This window comes from Pristis pectinata, chromosome 1, assembly GCF_009764475.1.
Source record: "Pristis pectinata isolate sPriPec2 chromosome 1, sPriPec2.1.pri, whole genome shotgun sequence".
NCBI classification, from domain to species: domain Eukaryota; kingdom Metazoa; phylum Chordata; class Chondrichthyes; order Rhinopristiformes; family Pristidae; genus Pristis; species Pristis pectinata.
The window spans coordinates 135279405-135301689 of NC_067405.1; the positions used below are offsets into that span (position 1 = coordinate 135279405).

At 43.6% G+C, this 22285-nt stretch overlaps 1 protein-coding gene across 2 annotated transcripts in view; it reads left to right on the top strand.

Annotated features, from left to right (window-relative positions):
- Nucleotides 1-6412: 6412 nt before the first annotated feature.
- The window catches only part of trip11 (thyroid hormone receptor interactor 11), a 102719-nt gene continuing 86846 nt past the window's right edge, over nucleotides 6413-22285 (top strand). Inside the window, exon 1 of one of the 2 annotated variants that reach the window (XM_052014776.1) lies at nucleotides 6413-6820. In XM_052014776.1, coding sequence (XP_051870736.1) covers nucleotides 6697-6820 — 124 coding nt within the window. In that variant the 5' untranslated portion in view covers nucleotides 6413-6696. The remainder of the gene's footprint in view (nucleotides 6821-22285) is intronic. The other variant, XM_052014785.1, reaches the window with a different exon arrangement.

Genomic DNA, 22285 nt, shown 5'->3' on the forward strand with positions numbered 1-22285 from the left:
CCAGGTTCAATTCCAGCTGCTGTCTGTAAGGAGTTTGTATGTTCTCCCCGTGTCTGCATGGGTTTCCTCCGGGTGCTCCGGTTTCCTCCCACATTCCAAAGATGTACGGGTTAGGAAGTTGTGGGCATGCTATGTTGGTGCCGGAAGCGTGGCAACACTTGCAGGCTGCCCCCAGAACACTCTACACAAAAGATGTACTTCACTGTGTGTTTTGATGTACATGTGACTAAGAAAGATATCTTATATTAGACACTCAATTATATTTTAAAAATCTCTGTCTTGTAGGCTTGCATCTTTCTGGGAGATACTGTAGCGGCTAGCTACACTACTATAGAATAAAGACACGGAGTCTGTTGCTTAGAGTCAGAAGTCGATTGCTCGACAGGGGCGCGATGCACTTTTTAATACCGAAACTCTTCCCGCGCTTCAGTTTCCGCGCTGACGTCATGCGCGGGTCACCTGACATTCCGGTGCTCGGGCTTTCCTAGCCCAACGATGGAGAAGAAGGATGGCCCCGCGCCATCTTGGGTCGGGGCCTCCGACGACGCTCACGAGCTCGGAAGCCGGTTCGATACCGGTAAGGTGAGTCGCCACAATATCAACATAACATCTTGTAAACAAAAAAGCACCATTTGATTGCTGAGTGGTCATTTAAAGTTGGGTGCTGATCTCAGCACATCACATCCTATATTGCATGGCAATTTACAGATAAATCCCTTGGATTGATGACCTTTCCATCAGAATTCACAGTAGTTAGAAATGAAAAATGTTCAAAGTTTCAAAGGAAGTAGGAAGGCAGGGGAGAGAACAAAATGTGATGTGATGGAGATCAGATTAGATTGAATGGCACAGATGTTAGTGGTGGTAAAGTCTAGTGAGTAGCAAAAGCAATGGTTGGAGGAGGTTTAATCCAGAGCCAATGAATGATATCAGAAGAGAGAGAAACAACGGAATGCAAGAGGTGAGAGACACAAGGATGGAACTGATGATTATTGGAAACTGTTGAATTCAGTTTTGGGTATTTAAGGCTGTAATGTGCTAAGTCAGAAGGTGAAGTGTTGGTCATCCAACTTACATCGAGCTTTGTTGAACGTACAGGAGCATAAGTATAGAGAGAGGGAATGGGATGTACAGTTAAAGTGGCAGCTGACCAGACGCTCAGGATCAACCTTGCAGACTGAATGCAGACGTTTTCCTAAGGGTTCACACAATCTGCATTTCATTTCCCCAATAGTGGTAGGGCCTGGAGAGTGTTGTAGAACAGAGAGACCTTGGGGTACAGATGCATAGTTCCCTGAAAGTGGTGACACAGGTAGACGGAGAGGTGAAGAAGGTGTTTGGCATGCTTGCCTTCATCGGTCAGTGCATTGAGTACAGGAGTTGGCATGTCATGTTGCAATTGTGCATGTCATTGGTGAGACCACACTTGGAGTATTGTATGCATTTCTGGTCATTCAGCTATAAGAAGGATGTCATTAAACTGGAAAGGATGCAGAAAAGATTTTCGAGGATATTACTGGGACTGGAGTGCTTGAGTTATAAGAAGAAGTTGGATAAGCTGAGACTGTTTTCTCTGGAGCATGGGAGTCTGAGGTGTGATCTTTCAGAGGTATATAAAAAAATGAGGGGCATAGATAAAGTGGATGATCACTGTCTATTTTCCAGGGTAGGGGAGTCTAAACCCAGAGGACATTTAAGGTGAGAAGTGAAAGATTTAAAGGGGACCTGAGGGGCAAGTTTTTCACATGGGGGGGTAGCGGGTATATGGAACAAGCTACCAGAGGAAGCTGTAGCGGTGGGTACAATTACGATGTTTAGAAGGCATTTGGACAGTACCTGGATACAAAAGGTTAAGAGGGATATGGGCCAAATGCAGGTAAATGAGACTAGCTGAGATAGACATCTAGGTGGGCATGGACGAGTTGTGCTGAGGGGTCTTTTTCCGTGCTGTATAAGTCTATGACTCTATGAGTAATGAATGTAGAAAGAAATGGAAGAGCACAAGTAACTTGTACCATGCTTCACCTGTAAGGAGTGTTTGATATCAAGCACAACAAATCTAGATCACTTTAGAAATGACCCTGTTCAGTCTTCTTCAAACTTATTTATTAACATAATGAATTGATATGAAATATAACATCGTTAATAAAAATGAATGCAACTATTGTTTATATGATACCTCTCACTCAAATTAGTTCAGCACAACATTGTGATCCAAAAGGCCTGTTCCTGTGCTGTACTGTTCTATGTTCTATGTTCTAATAAAGAAAACCAGCACTTTTCAAATGCCATTTTCTTCAGCGAAAGTAAGTAAATCATAATACTAACTTTAAAAATGTTTTATGAATAATTGGGGATAATATATCACAGTACTCAATAAATTCACCATGTATATAAAAATATGGAATTGTATTTAAATTATTTAAATTCCATAATATAAGGTTACAACCATTACAACATGACACAAAGAAACTACAGTTTGTACACAGTTCAGTGATTTATTCTACTACAAAGGATAAGGAACTGAACCTTCTCCTTCAAGATATCGGACTCTGTAAACTTGACTAAAGTCGGCAAATAGGAATGTGTTGCATTCAAAAGATCTGATATCTGGGCATTGAAGGGAACAACTTATTCCCTTAAATAAAAAGAATATGTTTTAATCTGATGTTTACAAATTCTGTTTTGGTATGTGTGGATTTATTTTGTTTCTGCCACTTTAAAAATGGGAGAACATATTACTTTGGAGACTCAAGAGACCGCAGATGCTGGAATCTGGAGCAGGACCAAACTGCTGAGGGATTCGAAGACACAAGAGGTTCTGCAGATGCTGGAATCCGCAGCAACACACACAAAATGCTGAGGGAACTCAGTGGATCAGGCAGCATTTGTGGAGGGAAATGAACAGTCGACATTTTAGGTTGAGACCCTTCATCTGGACTGAAAGTGTAGGGAGGAGGTGAAGGGAAGGCATGGATCAAGAGCTGGCAAGCAATAGGTGGATCCAGGTGAGGAAGGATGATTGACAGATGGAAGAGGGAAGAGTGGAAATAACGACAGAAGCTGGGAGGTGATCGGTGGAGGCAACAAAGGGTTTCAGCTGATGGAATCTGATAGGAAAGGAAGGTGGGGCATGGAACCAAATAAAGGAGGTGGGCTTTGCAGATGGGAACAATGGGGGGAGGGGACCCAGTGGGAGGAGTGTGCGGGTGATGGGCAGATGGAGCAGGGGAAAGACACAGGTTGTTGGGTGTGTGTAGGAGGAGCTGGGTAAACCAGGAGCAGAGAGAAAGGGACAGAGAGCAGGTTATCTGAAATTAGAGACTATCCGGTTGTAGACTACCCAGACGGAATATGAGGTGTTGTTCCTCTAGACTGCAGTTGGCCTCATCCTGGCAGTGGGGGAGGCTGAGACAGACAGGTCAGTGTGGGAATGGGGAGGGGAGTTAAAATGGCTAGCAAACAGGAGCTCCAGATGGCCATGAGAGATGGAGCCCAGGTGCTCGGCAAAACGGTCAATGGTCTGCGCTCGGTCTCCCCAATGTGGAGGAGGCCACGTTGAGAGCACCAAATGCAATAGACAAGGTGGAAGGAGGTGCATGTGAATCTCTGCCTCACTTGTAAAGACTATTCAGGGCCCTGGATGGTGGTGAGAGGGAAGTGTAGGGACAGGTGTTGGGGCAGGTGTTTTATACCTCCTACCATTGCAGGGGAAAGTGCTGGGGGAAGGGAGTGGAGGAACGGGTGGGACGAGATGAGTGAACCAGGGAGTCATGGAGAGAATGGCCCCTGTGGAAAGCAGAAGGGGGTGGGGAGGGGAAAATATGCCTGGTGGTGGGATCACGTTGCAGCTGGTGGAACTGTCGAAGAATGATGTGCAGGATGTGTAGGCAGGTGGGGTGAGAGATAAAGACAAAGGGAACTCTATCCCTATCCTGTCTGGGGGCAGGTGAGGTGAGAGCAGAACTGCAGGAAATGGAGGAGATGCGTGTGAGGGCTCCATCGATCACAATATATGTGTGTGTGTGGCGGTGGGTGGTTGGTGGTGTGGATGGGAGCCACAAAGGAAATTTTTTTCAGGGAAAGAAAGAGACCAGGTGAGATTGAATAACACAAGTGTTTGTGGTGCTAACGTCTGGTGAATAACAAACGCAATGGCTGGAGGAGGTTTAATTCAGAGCCAATAAATGAAATCTGAGATATCAGAAGAAAGAGAGAAACAACCGAATGCAAGAGATGAGAGACGCAAGGATGGAACTGATGGTTATCTGAAACTGTTGGATTCAGCGTTGGGAACTGAAGGCTGTAATGTGCCAAGTCAGAAGGTGAAGTGCTGTTCATCCAACTTACATTGAGCTTGGCTGAAACACCGTTGGAGCACAAATATAGAGAGAGGGAATGGGATGTACATTTGAAGTGACAGGTGACCAGATATCTATATGCACAGATGCAGCAAAGACAGAAAAACTGAGAGAAAGGAATGGCGTCCTTACAAGAGACAAGGAGGCAGGAGGTGTCGTCTTCTTCGTGGGCAGTCCCTCGGGATTGAGGATGACTTGCTAGTGTAGCGGTTAGTGCAACGCTATTACAGCGCCAGCGACCTGGGTTCAATTCCGGCCTCTGTCTGTAAGGAGTTTGTACGTTCTCCCTGTGTCTGCGTGGGCTTCCTCCGGGTACTCCGGATTCCTCCCACATTCCAAAGATGTACAGGTTAGGAAGTTGTGGGCATGCTATGTTGGTGCCGGAAGCATGGCGACACTTGCAGCCTGCCCCCAGAACACTCTACACAAAAGATACATTTCACTGTGTGTTTCAATGTGCATCTGACTATTGAAGATATCTTATCTATCTTATCACTCCGGTTTTTGAAAATAAAATAAAAACACACTGTGGAAATCTAGAACGAAAACAGAAAATGCTGGAAATACTGAGCAAGTCAGACCGCATCTGTGGAAGAACTTGGTTTTGTGTGTTCTGTGATGGTTGACGAGGCCAGTGTGGGGATGGCAGAGTCTTCCACATATGGGACACTCAATGCATGATGGAACAGATGGATGGGTAGTGAGGTGGTGCTCCCAATGCATCGACTTGAGTTTCTCGATCTTCATTCTGAGTGGTCCTTCGTATGTCAGGGATTCCCAAGAGTCAGTGGGGATGTTACATTTTTTCATGTAGGTTTTCCCTGGTAATTATCACTGGAGATTACCACCTGGCAATCTCTTCCCATGACAGAGCTCAGAACAGAGGCTCTAAATCAGGAATTTTGTGTTGGATATGCAAGCAACGTGACCAACCCAAAGGATTGGCAGTATTTTGTTGTTGGACTATATTATTTTGGGATGGATGAACCTGCCGACAAAACTGGGATAATTAGAAAATGGGGAGCTGATTGCATCCTCAATTTCACTTGTGTATTTCAAGAGGTTAATGGTGAGAGGTGAAAGATCTGAAAGGGACCTGAGCAGCAACTTCTTCATGCAGAGGGTGGTGAGTATATGGAACGAGCTGCCAGAGGAAGTGGCTGAGGCAGGTACAATAACAACATTTAAAAGAGTTTTGGGTAAGTACATGGATCGGAGTGGTTAGAGGGATATGGACCAAATGCAGGCAAATGAGAATCACTTAGGTAGGCATCTTGTTTGGCATGGACCAGTTGGACCTGTTTCTGTGCTGTATTACTCTATGTCCACTATCCATCATCAACGAAAACCATCATCTGGGCCATGCCATCTTCTTACAGCTACCATCGGGCAGCAGGTACAGAAGCCTGAAGTCCCACACCACAAGGTTTAAGAGCAGCTACTTCTCTTTAACCATTTGGTTCTTGAAACAAGATATAAGATATTTAGGTAAACAACCGGCACAACCCTCATCACTACAGCTTAGCAACATTCGGACCGCTTTGACTACTTTGCACTAAAATGGACGTTGATTCTTTTGTTCTAATTGTAATTCTTTCTTGCATAAATTTACGTTTAATTTATGTTTTTCTTGCGAATGCTGCTTAAATGATGCTATGTGCCTGTGATGCTGCTGTAAGTTTTTCATTGCACCTGTGCATACATGCGCTGAGCATATGGCAATAAACCCAACTTTTCAACTCTGTGACAGCGAGTACGTTCCATGTGAAAACGTCCCCAGCCCAAAGGATCTGCACCTTTTGGACTCTATATTTTTTGTGGGGGGGGGGGAATGGATGAACCTGCCGAAAAAATTGGCATAATTGGAAGATGGGGAGCCGAACGCTTCCTCAGCTTCACTCGTGTGTTTCAATACACCGGTGCGAAGAATTCGCCGTCCCTCCACAGCAGTTGCTGATGCGTTCCCAGAATCCTTGCTCCCAAGATGGCGGCGGTGAAAGTGGTCTATGCGGCCCCGCTGCGGCACCCAGGATGCAGTGCGGCGGGCGGCTGCTGACGCCGACAATATGGCGGACGTTGAGTTGGCAGGACGATGGCGGGCTGAGGGCGAGTGACGGCTCGGTCCGGCCCGGCCCTCACCACCACCGCCGCCGCCGCCCGCCTGATCGCTCTCCCAGCGCCGGCCTCCGGACGCCTCTCTCCCAGCGTGGTCACACCGGTGGCGCAGGCTGCGGCCACCCCGCGCTTCCCCCTGCCCGAGTCGAGTGGCCCTGCCGGACGGGTGTCCCCTCTGAGCCCCGCACTGCCCCCCACCCCACCCCACCCCACCCCCATCATGTCGTGGTTGGGGGGCATCAGCTCGGGCCTGGGGCAGGTCGGCGGCAGCCTCTCCTCCCTGACAGGCCAGCTCTCCAGCTTCACCAAGGACATGCTGGCAGAAGGCGTCGAGGAAGTGCAAGGTGAGCATCCCAAAAAGTTTGCAAACAACAATCAAAAATCGCTGTTATTATTATTATTATTGGACTGTTGTCGTCCTTTTCACTCCTGATCTTTACAAATGCACTTTCGGTTTTAGGACATGCATGCCCACAGCAGTTGTCACTGCAGCAGCTGTTAAAGGCCTTTGTTTGTTGTCTGCAGTTGTCTTGCTCTGGAAAAACCCGAGGAGGTTGTTGTATAATTGGGTTATAAATAAATGATCCCGTTTAGGAGTTGTCAAGATCGCAAGAATGGTGGTTTATATGCTTATTTGGTGCCTGTGATTGGAGATTACATTTAGGATTAAAACGACAGGACGCCGGAAGGTCCCGCATGGTAGGCTGGCCTGGAAGGTTCGGTCCCATGGAGTCCAGGGAGAGTTAGTTAGGTGGATTCAAGATTGCCTCCGAGGTAGGAAGCAGAAGGTGGTGGTTGTTTCTCGGAATGGAGGCCAGTGACTAGTGGTGTGCCATAGGGGTTGGTGTTGGGACTCTTGTTATTCGTTATTGGTTTTGGTTTATTATTGTCACTTGTACCGAGGTACAGTGAAAAGCTTGTCTTGCATACCGATCGTACAGATCAATTCATTACACAGTGCATTGAGGTAGTACAGGGTAAAAACAATAACAAAATACAGCCTGGAGGTCAGAAGATCACCAGCCCTGTAAGAAGATTTAAAAGAACATTATTAGTTATATTTAGTGACATAGAATTTGAATTTAAACGTGTGGAACGATTATAGTAAAAGTAATGAGTAGATCTGCAGAGAGCAGCTTGCAATGAGTCGTCATGCTCTGGCGCCATCTTGGATACGTGTGTGATATGATTTGGATGCAAATGCACAAGGCTTGATCAGTAAGTTTGTCGTTGACATGAAATTAGGGGGTGGTGTTGATAGTGAAGAAGGTTATCATAGATTACAGGGGGATCTTGATCAGTTAGACCGAAGGGTGGCAAATGGATCTCAATACAGATAAGTGTGAGGTGATGCATTTTGGAAAGTCAAACCAGCGTAGGAAATATACTATGAATGGTAGTGCACTAGGGAGTGTAATGGAACAGAGGGACCTAGGAGTACAAGTGCACAGTACATTGAAAGTGGTGTCACAGGTAGACGAGGTGGTGAAAAAGGTGTTTTACCTTTCAATCAGTGTTTTGCCATCAGTCAGGGCATTGATTAAAGAAGTTGGAATGTTATGTTGCAGTTGGTGAGGCCACACATGGAGTACTGTGTACAGTTTTGGTCACCCTGTTATAGGAAAGACGTGGTTAAACTGGAAAGAGTGCAGAAAAGATTTACAATGATGTTGCCAGGATTAGAGGGCTTGAGCTATTGGGAGAGGTTGGCCAGGCTAGGTCTTTATTCCTTGGAACGTAGGAGAATGAGGGGTGACCTTATAGAAATGTTTAAAATTGTGATAGGCATAGATATGGTTACAGTCTTTTCCCCAGCTTTGGGGAGTCCAGAACTAGGGGTATAGATTTAGGGTGAGAGGGGGAAAGATTTAAAAGAGACTTTTTCACACAGGGTGGTGAGTATATGGAACGAGCTGCCAGAGGAAGTGATTAGGGCAGGTACAATAGTATCATTTAAGAAGTACTTGGATGGGTACATGGAGGGGCAGAGCTTGGAGGGATGCAGGAAATTGGGACTTGCTGAGTGAGCACCTTGTTGGCATGGACTCAATGGGCTGAAGGGCCTGTATCAGTGCTGTATTGTTCTATGACTCTATAAGAACTCAGCAGGTCAAGCGGCATTTTGGAGGCAAAAGGTGTATGCCACGGTTTTGGGTTGAGACCTTGCATCAGCACCGAGAGGGAAGAGGAAAGATTGCGAGTAGATTAGCAGTATGAGAAGGGGCCATTTTGGCCCATCGTTAACTTAGCTCCTAGAAAAGCAATCCCATAAGTCATAGAGTCACAGAGCTGTGGCATGGAAGCGGGCTCTTCAGCCCAACTCATCCATGCCAACCAAGTTGTCTACCAGAGCTAATCCCATTTGTCTGTGTTTGGCCCCTAGACCTTCCTTAGCCATGTACCTGTCCAAGTGTTCATATTCATTCCCCAGCTCTCTTCAGCAAATTATTCTCTCTCAGATGCCTTTCTAGTTCCCTTTAAAAGGCACTAATCCTCGTTCTTGATAAACATTGGTGTTGGAATTAGCCATTTGCAATCACGTGTCCAACCTGGTAAGAGAGGAAATTATAAATAGTGTTTTGGGCCTTAAGGTGCTTGCCTTGCTTGGATCATTGGAGCTGGATGCTGCTTGAATATGTGGAACCTGAGGCATGATGAACAGCACATATTTTGTTTTGAGTGAGAAGCTAATAAATTGTTTGGTACAGAAGGAGTAAAGAGATCCATAACACCATAAATCCTAGGTTGCAGGCTTTATTTTACTTAGTACAGTGAAAAATGGGTAAAATAAGAATTCCATATAATTACTGAGGAGTTGACAACGTGTGCCATTGAAATTGTTCGGGAAACGTTTAGTGCGCAGAAGACCAAAGACTAGCAAATATTTGTATAATGGCACCATCAAATAATCGATTTAATGTCAGGGTGTACAGTCATAGTGTGTTGTTTGGCTGTGTGACTGAATGTACTTTGTCTATGTTTGGTATCAAGCCAGGTGTTTATGGCGTTCTCAACATGGCAGCAATGAGAGCATTAAGCTTGTGTGCTGGACTTTGTGGGAAAGTGGATGCAGAGCACAATTGCTTGCTCATGTATAGTGTAGTGAAATAGCTATTCATCTACGCATTCATCTCTGCTAAGCTGCTCATTTAAGTCAGAAGGTTCTACGCTTGAGTCCCAATCCAGAGGCTTGAGTGCCTTCGATCACTGTAGTATCAACTGCTTTTTATCCACGAATTCTTCTAACATGGGGTATAAATGCTACCAACTGTGCTACAGCTGGTAACCAGAAGATTAAAGTTAATCTTCTGGTTACCAGAATTAACACATTAATGTGTTAATTCCAAACCAGTTTCATGCCGGAAATTCTGTAAATATTCAGCAGGTCAGGCTGCATCTATAGGAAGAGGAACAGAGCTAACGTTTCAAGTTACTGATCCTTTGTCAGAACTGAAAAGACAAAAGAATCTTATAAGGTTACAGAGAGGGTGAAGTAGGGGGAATGTCTCTGATAGGGTGACCATAAAGGTAAGCTGTAAACAAGGTTATCTGGTGAGTGAATGAGAGCAGTTAGAGAGTGAGAACATAGACAAAAGAATGTGGGAGTTGCACATTGCAGAGCAGGAGGCCATCCCTGGCAGGTCAAGCTTGGCACGTCCTCTTCTCCCAGAGAAAGAAAAATAAGGAACAAAAAAAAAACTAGGCTGAGCTCGTACCACAGTGTTCTTTCCCCCCAGGAGTGAAATCCTTTAATCAACTGTTTATCCCTCTCTTTTTCCCCTGCCACCAGAGTTTCAGTTTGCTCTTGTCAAAGCCATTAATAACATCCTATCTGATTGTGATAAAGATAATCTGTTCCTTCTTGACCTGTGTACAACAATTGACCGAACAGCTTTTGGTTATCTGTCAGGTCAGGTCATAGTCAGTGAATCACCATCAAATGCTTCTCTACCTGCACTTGGTCCAGAACCACCTGGTGTATCCTTGCCCTCCCCCCTTCTTTTTGTCACCTATATACTACTCAGTGACATCATCTGAAAACATGGTGTAACTGTCCACATGTTTATTGATAACACTTAGCTTTACCTGAACATCACTTCTTGTTCCATCCACTATCTCTAAGTCATCAGAATGTTGGTTCAGCATCAAATAATGGATGAGCATAAATTTCCTCTGGCTGAATAATGGGAAGACTGAAGCCATTGTCTTTCATCCCTGCCACAAACTCTGATCCCTAACTGTCCTACTCTCTAATTGTTCTCGTACTGAACCAGACTATAATCCTTGGCTCGTGTACCTCTTTCCAAGATGCTGCCAGATCTGCTGATATTTCTGTGATTTACAGTTTGGATTTTGAACTGTGGGCTACATACCTGTGCTAATGCTAAGGCTACCTATTCTATTCTGCCCTGCCTCAGCTCATCTGCTTGAAAACTTCATGCTTTGGTTGCCTCCAGTCTTGACTATTCCAATGCACACCTGGTTTTGTCATAGCTTGCATCAAGTCCTGTTCATCCATCAGCAGTTGAATGAGATAGGTCAGCTGGCTGAGTGTCGTCACAACAATAACCTTGTGCTCAACATCAGCAAAACCAAGGAACTGATTGTGGACTTCAGGAAGGGGAAGTCAGGTGAACACACACCAGTCCTCATTGAAGGGTCGGCGGTGGAATGAGTGAGCAGCTTCAAGTTCCTGGGTATCAACATCTTAGAGGACCTATCCTGAACCCAGCACATAGATGCAACCATGAAGAAGGCACACCAGTGTCTCTATTTTTCTTTAGAAGTTTAAGGAGATTTGGCATGTCATCAAACACTCTGACAAACTTCTACATATGTACAGTGGAAAGCATTCTGACTGGGGTTCCAGCCTGGAAACTTCAATGCACAGGAACACACGAGTCTACAGAGAGTAGTGGACGTGGCCAGTTCCATCACGGATAAAGCTCTCCCCACCATCAAGGATGTCTACAAGAGGCGGTCTCATGAAGGCAACATCCATCATCAGGGACCCCCACCATTCAAGCCATGGTCTCTTCTCGACACTACCATCAGGTTCTTAAACTGACCTGAAAAACCCTAACACTACCTAGGACAATATTTCTTTCTCTCTCTCAACTTGCGCTAATGTTGTTGTGTTTATTTTGTCATGCAGGTTATATATAATTTATGTTAATCTATGTTTGTCATGTTTGTAATGCACTGCTGCTGCTGCAGAAAGCTAATTTTCATGGCATTTATACCCCGGGTATGTATACCCATGACACTAAACTTGATCTTGCTTCAGTCAAGGAACCCTCCAAGGCATAACCCCCCTTGCTCAATCATTCCTGAATTAAACTACTCCCGATACACTCATGACTGCATGGCCAGATTCGACTCGAACCCCATCTACAAGTTTGCAGATGATACCACCCTAGTGGGCCGTATCGCAAATAACGATGAGTCGGAGTGCAGGAAGGAGATAGAGAGCTTAGTGGAATGGTGTCATGACAACAACTTTTCCCTCAATGTCAGCAAAACAAAAGAGCTGGTCATTGACTGCAGGAAGGGGGGTGGTGTACATGCACCTGTCTATATCAATGGTGATGAGATCGAGAGGGTTGAGAGCTTCAAGTTTCTAGGAGCGAACGTCACCAATAGCCTGTCCTGGTCCAACCATGGAGATGCCATGGCCAGGAAAGCTCACTAATGCCTCTACTTCCTCAGGAAGCTAAATAAATTTGGCATGTCCCCTTTGTCACTCACCAACTTTTATCGATGCACCACAGAAAGCATCCTATCTGGATGCAGCATGGCTTGGTATGGCAACTGCCCTGCCCGTGACTGCAAGAAACTGCAGAGAGTTGTGGACATAGCTCATCACATCACAGAAACCAGCCTCCCCTCCATGGACTTGAAGTCTATACTTCTTGCTGCCTGGAGAAAGCAGCCAGCGTAATCAAAGGCCTCACCCACCTGGGACATTCTCTCTTCTCCCCTCTCCCATCAGGCAGAAGATACAAAAGCCTGAAAGCATGTACCACCAGGCTCAAGGACAGCTTCTCTTTCACTGTTATAAGACTATTGAATGGTTCCCTAATACGAGATAATGGACTCTTGACCTCACAATTTACCTCATTATGACCTTGCACCTTATTGTCTACCTGCACTGCACTTTCTCTGTAGCTGTGACACTTTACTCTGCATTCTGTATTGTTTTACCTTGTACTACCTCAATGCACTGTGTAATGAATTGATCTGTATGAATGGTATGCAAGACAAGTTTTTCACTGTACCTCGGAACAAGTGACAATAATATTCCAATTATTCCACCATTGGAACAGGGCCTTCTCCTGCTGAGGTGGTAATCTCTCACGCTCTCTCTCTGTCCTTCAGCTGTTTCTTTGCCATATCTTTTACCAAGGTTTATCATCATCTACCCTTATAATACTACACCTTTGAAACTTGGAGATATTTCTGCCACATAAAGAAGTGGAAGTTCCAGTGGTCTCTGATCTACCTTTTGACCCGTTGCATGACAAAGATAGTTATGTGTATGCTGGTTCCAAGAGGAATGCAGAAATCTGCTCTCTTAAATTTTAAATGTTTGGTGCATATATGTAGAACTATCTTCAGCCCAGATGTGCTTGTATAAATTTGGGATAAGTTTGTGTTCAGAAGGATCTAATTGTACTACTTTTAATAATGCACTCTGTTGACTCTATGCATTGCCTAATCTAAAGGGTGCGACTCTCTTTCAACAGAAGCCTTGCCATTGCTGTCCTGAGTTAGATTGACATCAGACATGAAAGTTGTACTGCAATTGTGACATTGCTGCAAAATACAGCAAAGTGTGGCTTCAGCAATGCTGAAGTTGCATAATAAAGGGAAATATTAAAGGATAATGTGATACCTTTCTAAGTGACAAAATAAACTCATAGGATGGAGGTATTCAGGGAATGGATAATGTCCTGGATTACCATAAACTAAACAGTTAAAGCAATAACTTAAAGCATTAAGTTTAGTGGCAGTAAAAGGCTGGCACTAAGCAGTTTCAGAATAAACAGGTTAAATTGCTTGTTTGAGAAAGAAACCAGAAGCGTGGACTTTATTTTCAACCTCTTCTGTCCTTACAACAGTTTGAACACATTTTAAGTGGGAATGTGAGTGAGAGGGGAAGCTGGGATTGAATGACTTTTACTTGTTGCTCCTTTTTCTGATGTTGATGAATTGTCTGATTTTTTTTAATGCTGGAGTTAAATGTAATTTGGGCAACACATTTCTTGTCGCCTACAGTGCATGTGTACTCTCCAGCTTACTGGCCTGATCTAGTTACTGATTTATGGGTGGGGGCTCCCTGCAGAAATTGTTACATCTAACCACACCTGCTTGGTGGTGATAGTTGCCAAAGAAAAATTATGTTATAACCTAAGGAAATGTTTCCCATGTTGCTGGTAAGTTAATGTATAGGAATCTGGAGAAACCTCTCACCTAACTCAACAGCAATGCTACTTTTATATGACTGGAAATACATTCTCTGGTGCTTGAGACACCATGTTTGGGAACATAATTTGAAATTCTATATGGCTGCAGTGAACTTCTCCAAAAACAGTTTTCAAAGTTAAAAATCTTGATCATTTGCTTTCATTTCTGCTGATCAATTGGTGTATTCACTCCTTTCATTTTTAGACTGTTGTCATTGCTTGAGATTTAGCATTGACTGCCTAGCATCTTAAAATCAAAAGCATAATATGAGAAACAGTCATTGATTATATCTTACAGAATGTCATGAACCCCACATTTTAATATTTTGAAGAAAAACTCCACGTTTTCCATGAAAATCTATCTCAGTGCACCACCTGTTTCACTAAGTAACCTTACAATATGCTCTCAACTAGCTACTTATGTGGGTTTATTTTGAAGCATTCTAATTCTCTCAGCATCTTTCCTGGAAGTCAGTTGCATGTACTGAATGCTACAAAAAAAAGCAATAAAGTCTAAGGTGAGCATTGGGAATTTGCACCAAAAAGCATTCATTCTAGTTGCAGATAAGAGTTGGATTATCTGTTGACTTGGCATAGTATCCGTCCACTAGATTAACAAATGACTTTTCTTAGGTTGATGGTAACAACCCAAATTATTCAAAAGGTATTGTCGTACCTGCTTTTGGGTTGCTCTGTAATGCTGCACGCATTACCCTTTATAACTAATAGAAAGTATAATCTTGTAAAATCAAGATAAGTGCAAAGGTGAAAATAAAACATTGCGTGTCTAAGTATGGCAGATATTTTTGCTAGTTCTCCTTATGCAATGGTTAATCTTTCATTCTAATCAAGTTGGCACTATGTCATCATTTAAACTTTCTTCATCCACATAACTGGAAAAACCTCAATTATCGTTAATGTATAGATTTAAGTACAATTTATTTTTGAAATTATTAAATGTTGGAATCTTAATTAGGGAGTTCTCTTTGTGTCACTACTGATATTTAAGTGCTGCTGCACTGAACATTGCATTGGTTTTATTAGTGACAGTTTCATTGATTTGCCCCAATTTTTAGATTTAAAGGGATGTTTATCTGGTGGTTGTTTGTCATACATTGAAATTAGAACACTTATTCTGCAGTATTGCACTGAAAGGTGATGTATCTGAAACATGTTAAGACTGAAATGACTTTACTGATGTTTACGATTTGGCACTGAGAAGGCTATTACTGAAATCTGCAAGTTTAAAAGAGAAAAAGATATCAGTTACTAGAATGTACCTTGTTGACGTATCTGGAAAGAGTTTTTTGCTTCTATACCGCCATGCATCACTTCTGAATATCCCAGACTCTGTTGCGGCATTGAAGTATTTTGGACGTACAGTCGCTTGAAGGGAACTCGGCCAACAATCCTTACACAGCCAGCTCCCATAAACAAGGTGCAATAATAACCAAGTAATGTGATTCAGTGATCCTCACTGAGGGATAAATGTTGGCCAGAAAAATGGGGGTATCTTTCAGCTCATTGAAATAGTCGCATCTAAGACAATAAACGGGACCTTGGTCTAGCGTCTCTTCTGAAAGATCTTGGAAGGAAAGGGAGTAAGAAAGCATTGAGTGGAATGATATTGAGAACATGCACGGACAAAGATACAGGGCTACAAAACACCCTAAAAATGCAATTATAATGGTGTAAAACCATGTAAGTGGCTGGCCAAATTAGAATGGGGGCCTAGAGTAGTGAAACAATAATGTTACAGTAAATTTGTATAAGGTTATTAGATATTGAGTGCACATTTGGGTGATTAGTTAGAACATCCATTGTAGACTTAGTAAGCTAATGTTTGATTTTGGTTGAGACTGGGATGCTTTCCGCCTGGTGGAGGAGAGGTGTTGGAAAAAACTTTATTTGAATAAAAAAAAGAAAGATTTTATGCATATTAAGAAAGGCTATGCATTCTGTTTAAGGTGCTAGTGAATTTAAAATCTTCACAAAGACTGAGGCGAGGGAATGAGTTTTTTCATTGTCATGTACTGTGGAATGCTTTGCTTCTTAAAAAGTTGAGCAAGTAACTGTTTTTAAAGAGTAGTTGGTTGAATTAGACAATTTGCAGTAAAGCAACTTGTGATACCAAGGTAATTTAGTGATGGCAAATCTCAGTACAGTGGCGATAAATTTTGCCCCCCACAAATCTCAGGAAGAAAACCTGCTACTTTTGCATGGCTGCATTGTGCAGGTGCGAAATTTTTTTTTGAAGGGAAGCAGGAGCTTCTGGCTTTGATCTGATGCACAAGAGGAAGGAGTGCCCCACCTCACAAGCTACACACTTGTCCATTCTATCCATCACCTCCTGCCCCATCTTTGGAAGGGCCTGCGGTTCCTATATTGGTCTCGTTCACCACTGCAGAACCAACAAGACAAGAATGGAAGCAAGTCATCCTCAGTCCTGAGGGACTGCTTAAGAATGTTGTGTGCCTTATATATCCTTGTGTTTTGCCAAGCAAATAGTTTGCTCTTGTGCTTCCCTTTTTCTTGATTGTTCATGTTGGTCTCATGGGGATCCCTATGCAGTACACTTATTAAATGAGGACATTCATACTAAGTTCCTGGGGGCTGTATCTGTCTACCCTGATTTTCTCTGTAGTGACTGTCTGCTCCATTGTGATTCTGGCATCCAGCATGATTAATATGATCCTAAACACATCTGCAGTTCACAGATGATTCCTGCTAGAATCATTAACTGTAAACTTACAATTTGCATTTCAGTTTCCTTTGTTGAACACATGCAGCATGAGCAGGATGTTTTAAAAGCAACTCCTCAGTGTTCACAAACAAAACTTACTTTGGGATAATAGGATCTGTCATTCCCAGCGCAGGAAAAACTGGGAGTTGAGTTCCTATTCTTTTCCTCCATTTTTAATTTCGGGTTTTTAAATGTTATGATAAAATTGCTAAGCATCAAGTTCTACAAAATTGTTCCTATATAAGGAAAACTCAGAATTAATTATAATAAATAGTTCATTAAACCAAAGCCTTTTCAAGGTTATGGCATCTTAAAGTTGCTATAATTTGTGAATAAGGGAAGTGGGTTTATTGTTGCAATGTGATTTGTGATATTACATGTAGTTTTGCTGTTTATTTATAATCAGAGTCCCATGCAGAATGGATTTATTGCAGCCATTTACTGAAGTTTTCAGTTTCAACACTTACTTCAAGACTCAGCAGTCTCTTTAACCCAGTCTTTGTACCAGTAGCATTTTGAAATTCCACCCTTCCAACAAATTCAAAAAATTTCCCTCCAGGTCTGATGGAACTCTTAATTTTCCCTTCACCAATCCTTTATGTAATTTGCCGGCTGCAAGCTTTCATCTGGCTTAAGTATAGGGATGGCACCATGTGATCAGCAACTGTTGAGGCCTCTTGTTCAAACAAAAAGACGATTAAACCTGGCAATTGCAGGCTAGTCAGTTCAATATCAGTAATGGTAAGTCTTCTAGAAATGGTGAACTGGGAGAAAATCAAGTCATTGGACATATATGGACTAATGAAGAGTTAATTATGTGTGATAAATTTTATTTGTTTTTATTTTGGGAAGCAATTGCAGTGGCCTGTGACTTTCAAGAGGTGTACCATAAAATAGAATATTAGAAATTTAAGCTCATGGGAGCAGGGATAAAAAATCCGATGCAGGATTGAATTGAGAGGGAATCTTTATAGCAGACAGGAAGTGATTTAGTCCACATCAAAAACACGAAGGCATCAGTTTAAGGTGAGAGGAAGGAGTTCTAAAGGGGAAATAGGGGAACGTTTTTTAAACGTACTGCCAGAGGAGGAGGTGGAATCAGCTACAATCACTATGTTTGAGGCATTTCAATAGGCAAGGCCTAGAAGGATCCAGATCTAATACAGGCAAATGGGATTAGTGTAGATTGGGAGAAAGGTCAGCATGGATGTGATGGGCCGAAGGGCCCATTTCTGTGCTGTAGGATTCGATATGACCAATCCCAGCTCTCTGCCAAAGCCACCTACTGCGTCCTATTCCCAGGTCTTTTCCTGCAGCCTTCCATTTTTCTCTACCTTAAGTATCTCCAAATCTCAAAGCCACAGTTGAACCTGCTTCCAGCTTTCGGGCAATGAATTCCAGTTCAAGATGACTCATTGCTTAAAGAAAATTTACCCTTACCCTTACTACATTCTCTTGGTTCTTAAACACTCCACTAATGGAAATGGTTTATCTATACTCTCCTGTTTTAGATGCTTGGTGATTTTGATTGGTGGATGTAGAGACTCACTGATATTTGGACATACTAGGACTCTGATATTTGCAGATGACATATAACTTGGAAATAATGTTGGAAATATCATTCTCTCTTCACCCATTGGGCAGAAGATACAAAAGCCTGAAAGCACGTACAACCAGGCTCAAGGACAGTTTCTATCCTGCTGTTATAAGACTATTGAACAGTTCTCTAGTATGATAAGATAAACTCTTGATCTCACAATTTACCTCGTTATGAGCTGCACTGCATGTTTTCCCTTGTACTATCTCAATGCACTGTGTAATGAATTGATCTGTATGAACGGTATGCAAAACAAGTTTTTTTTCACTGTACCTTGGTACATATGATAATAAACCAATTTAAACTGTGAAGATACTAATAAACAGGCTAGTTTTCGAAAATAAGTCTGCATGGTGTAATTACTTGGCAGATCTAGCAGTAACTGTTGAGAGAGAAACATGTTTAAAATAATTGACATAAGAACCAGAGGCAACATGTGGAAAAACTTATTTACATGATGAATGATTAAAATTTGGGAAGCACTGCTGAAAGGGTGGATAGGAGCCTTCAAAAGGGAATTGAGTAGGTACTTGGAGAAAAAAATTGCAGGGACATGAGGAAAGAGCTGGGAAATGAGACCATTTGGATAGCTTTGGAAAAACTGATGCTGAGTTGGTGGGTCAAAATGCTTCCTTCCCTACTGTACCTTGACATATTCACCTTTTTAAAAAAAAGTTTCAGAAAAATCCCACACAGGGTGGCACAGCTCGCAGTGCTTGCTGCCTTGCAGCTCCTCAACCCAGGTTTGATCCCAACCTCTGGTGTGAAGTTCACATGAGCTCCCTCAACTGGCATTGGTCTCCTGATGAGCTTCGTTTACCTCCCACATCCCAGGGACTTGCAAGTTTGTAGGTAAATTGCCCATAGTGCCCAGGTGAGTAGTAGAATCTAGTTTCAATAGATTATTGGGCAGGCACGCTAGTGTCAGTGCCAGCGACCCAGGTTCAATTCTGGCCACTGTATGTAAGGAGTTTGTATGTTCTCCCCATCTCTGGGTGCTCCGGTTTCCTCCCACATTCCAAAGGCGTAAGGGTTATGAAGTTGTGGGCATGCTATGTTGGTGCTGGAAGTGTGGTGACACTTGCGGGCTGCCCCCAGAACGCTACGCAAAAGATGCATCTCACTGTGTGTTTCGATGTACGTGTGACTAATAAAGATCTTTTTTTTAAGTTTGCTATTAGGTTTCAGAACAGAATTGTAATGCTTGTTCTATAACTAACAGTGTAACAGTTCTATAACTAACTAAATGTAGACATTCAATTTACAGTTAATGATTTTGAACCATAGAACCGTACAGCACAAAACAGGCCCTTCAGCCCACCATGTTGTGTCGTCCATCAAACCCTCACACTACCTAACCCCTTCCTCCTGCATATCCCTCCATCTCACATTCCTCCATATGCCTATCCAACAAGCTCTTGAACCTGTCCAATGTATCTGCCTCCACCACCACCCCAGGCAGTGCATTCCATACACCAACCACTCTCTGGGAGAAAAACCTCCCCCGACATCTCCCCTGAACCTCCCACCCGTAACCTTAAAGCCATGCCCTCTCGTCTTGAGCATTGGTGCCCTGGTAAGGAGGCGCTGACTGTCTATCTATTCCTCTCAATATTTTATATACCTCTATCATGTCTCCTCTCATCCTCCTCCTTTCCAGTGAATAAAGCCCTAGCACCTTAAGCCTCTCCTCATATTCAATACTCTCTAATCCAGGCAGCATCCTGGTAAATCTCCTCTGCACTCTCTCCAACACCTCCACATCCTTTCTATAATGAGGCAACCAGAACTGAACTCAGTACTCTAAGTGTGGCCTAACTAGAGTTTTGTAAAGCTGCATCATCACCTCGCGGCTCTTAAACTCAATCCCGCGATTTATGAAAGCCAACATCCCATTGGCCTTCTTAACTGCTCTTTCCACCTGTGAGGCAACTTTCAATGAACTGTGAATATGAACCCCCAGATCCCTCTGCTCCTCCACACTGCCAAGTACCTTGCCATTTACCCAGTACTCTGCCCTGGAGTTTGTCCTTCCAAAGTGTACCGCCTCACATTTCTCCGGATTGAACTCCATCTGCCACTTGTCAGCCCAGCTCTGCATCCTATCAATATCCCTCTGTAAGCTCCGACAGCCCTCCACACTATCCGCAACACCGCCGATCTTAGTGTCGTCCGCAAACTTACTAACCCAGCCCTCCACCCCCTCATCTAAGTCATCTATAAATATCACAAAAAATAGAGGTCCCAGAACCGATCCCTGCGGGACACCACTAGTCACTGCCCTCCAATCCGAGGGCACTCCTTCCACCACAACCCTTTGCTTTCTACCTGCAAGCCAATTCCTAATCCACACAGCCAAGCTTCCCTGGATCCCTTGGCCTCTGACCTTCTGAAGAAGCCTACCATGAGGAACCTTATCAAATGCCTTACTAAAATCCATGTAAACCACATCCACCGCACTACCCTCATCAATCTTCCTGGTCACCTCCTCAAAGAACTCTATCAGGCTTGTGAGGCAAGATCTTCCCTTCACAAAACCATGCTGGCTGTCCCTAATCAGTCCATGATTCTCTAGGTGTTCATAAATCCTATCCCTTAGAATCCTTTCTAACAGCTTACCCACCACAGACGTGAGACTCACCGGTCGATAATTCCCTGGCCTATCCCTATTACCTTTTTTGAACAAGGGGACAACATTCGCAACCCTCCAATCCTCTGGCACCATCCCCGTGGACAACGAGGACTCAAAGATCCTTACCAGCGGTTCAACAATCTCCTCCCTAGCCTCTCGAAGCAGCCTGGGGAAAATCCCGTCAGGACCCGGAGATTTATCTGTCTTAATATTATTTAACAACCTCAACACATCCTCTCTCTTGATATCTACAACCTCGAGAACATTATCCCTACCAGCACTCCCTTCCGCATCATCAAGACCCCTCTCCCTGCTGAATACCGAAGAGAAGTACTCATTGAGAACTTCTTCCATTTCCGCCACCTCCAGGCAAATTCTCTCACCTTTGTCCTTAATCGGACCTACCTTTACCCTAGCCATCCTCCTACCCTTCACGTACTTGAAAAATGCCTTGGGATTTTCCTTAACCCTACTAGCCAACGCCTTTTCATGTCCCCTTCTAGCTCTCCTCAGCCCTTTCTTAAGTTCCTTCCTCACTACCCTATATTCCTCACGGGCCCTGTCTGAACCTTGCTGCTTATACCTCATGTATGCTACCTTCTTCTCCCTAACAAGTCGTTCCACCTCTCTCGTCACCCACGGTTCCTTCACCCTGCAGTTTCTTCTCTGCCTCACCGGGACATATTTATCCCTAACATCCTGCATAAGATCCCTGAACATCGACCACATCTCCATGGTACATTTTCCTTCAAAAAGGACATCCCAATTTACACTCCCAAGTTCTCTCCTTATAGCCTCATAGTTCGCCCTTCCCCAATTAAAAATCCTCTTGTCCTCTCTGCACCTGTCCCTGTCCATGACAATTTTAAAGGTTATGGAGCAATGGTCACTGTCCCCCAAATGCTCACCCACCAATAGATCCTTCACCTGTCCTGGTTCATTTCCTAAAACTAGATCTAACATGGCATTCCCTCTAGTCGGCATGTCGACATACTGCATCCGGAATCCCTCCTGGACACATTTAACAAATTCCATCCCATCTAAACCTTTGGCACGAAGCAGGTTCCAGTCTATATTTGGGAAGTTGAAGTCTCCCATTATAACTATCCTGTTATTTTTGCTTCTCTCCAAACACTGCTTGCCAATCTGCTCCTCTATATCTCTAATGCTACCGGGGGGCCTATAGAATACTCCTAGTAGAGTAACTGCTCCTTTCTTGTTCCTTAATTCCACCCATACGGACTCTAGAGATGATCCTTCTACAACATCCATCTTTTCCACAGCCGTAACAGTGTCCCTGACCAGTATCGCCACCCCTCCTCCTCTTCTCCCCCCTTCCCTATCCCTCTTAAAACACCGAAAACCAGGAAT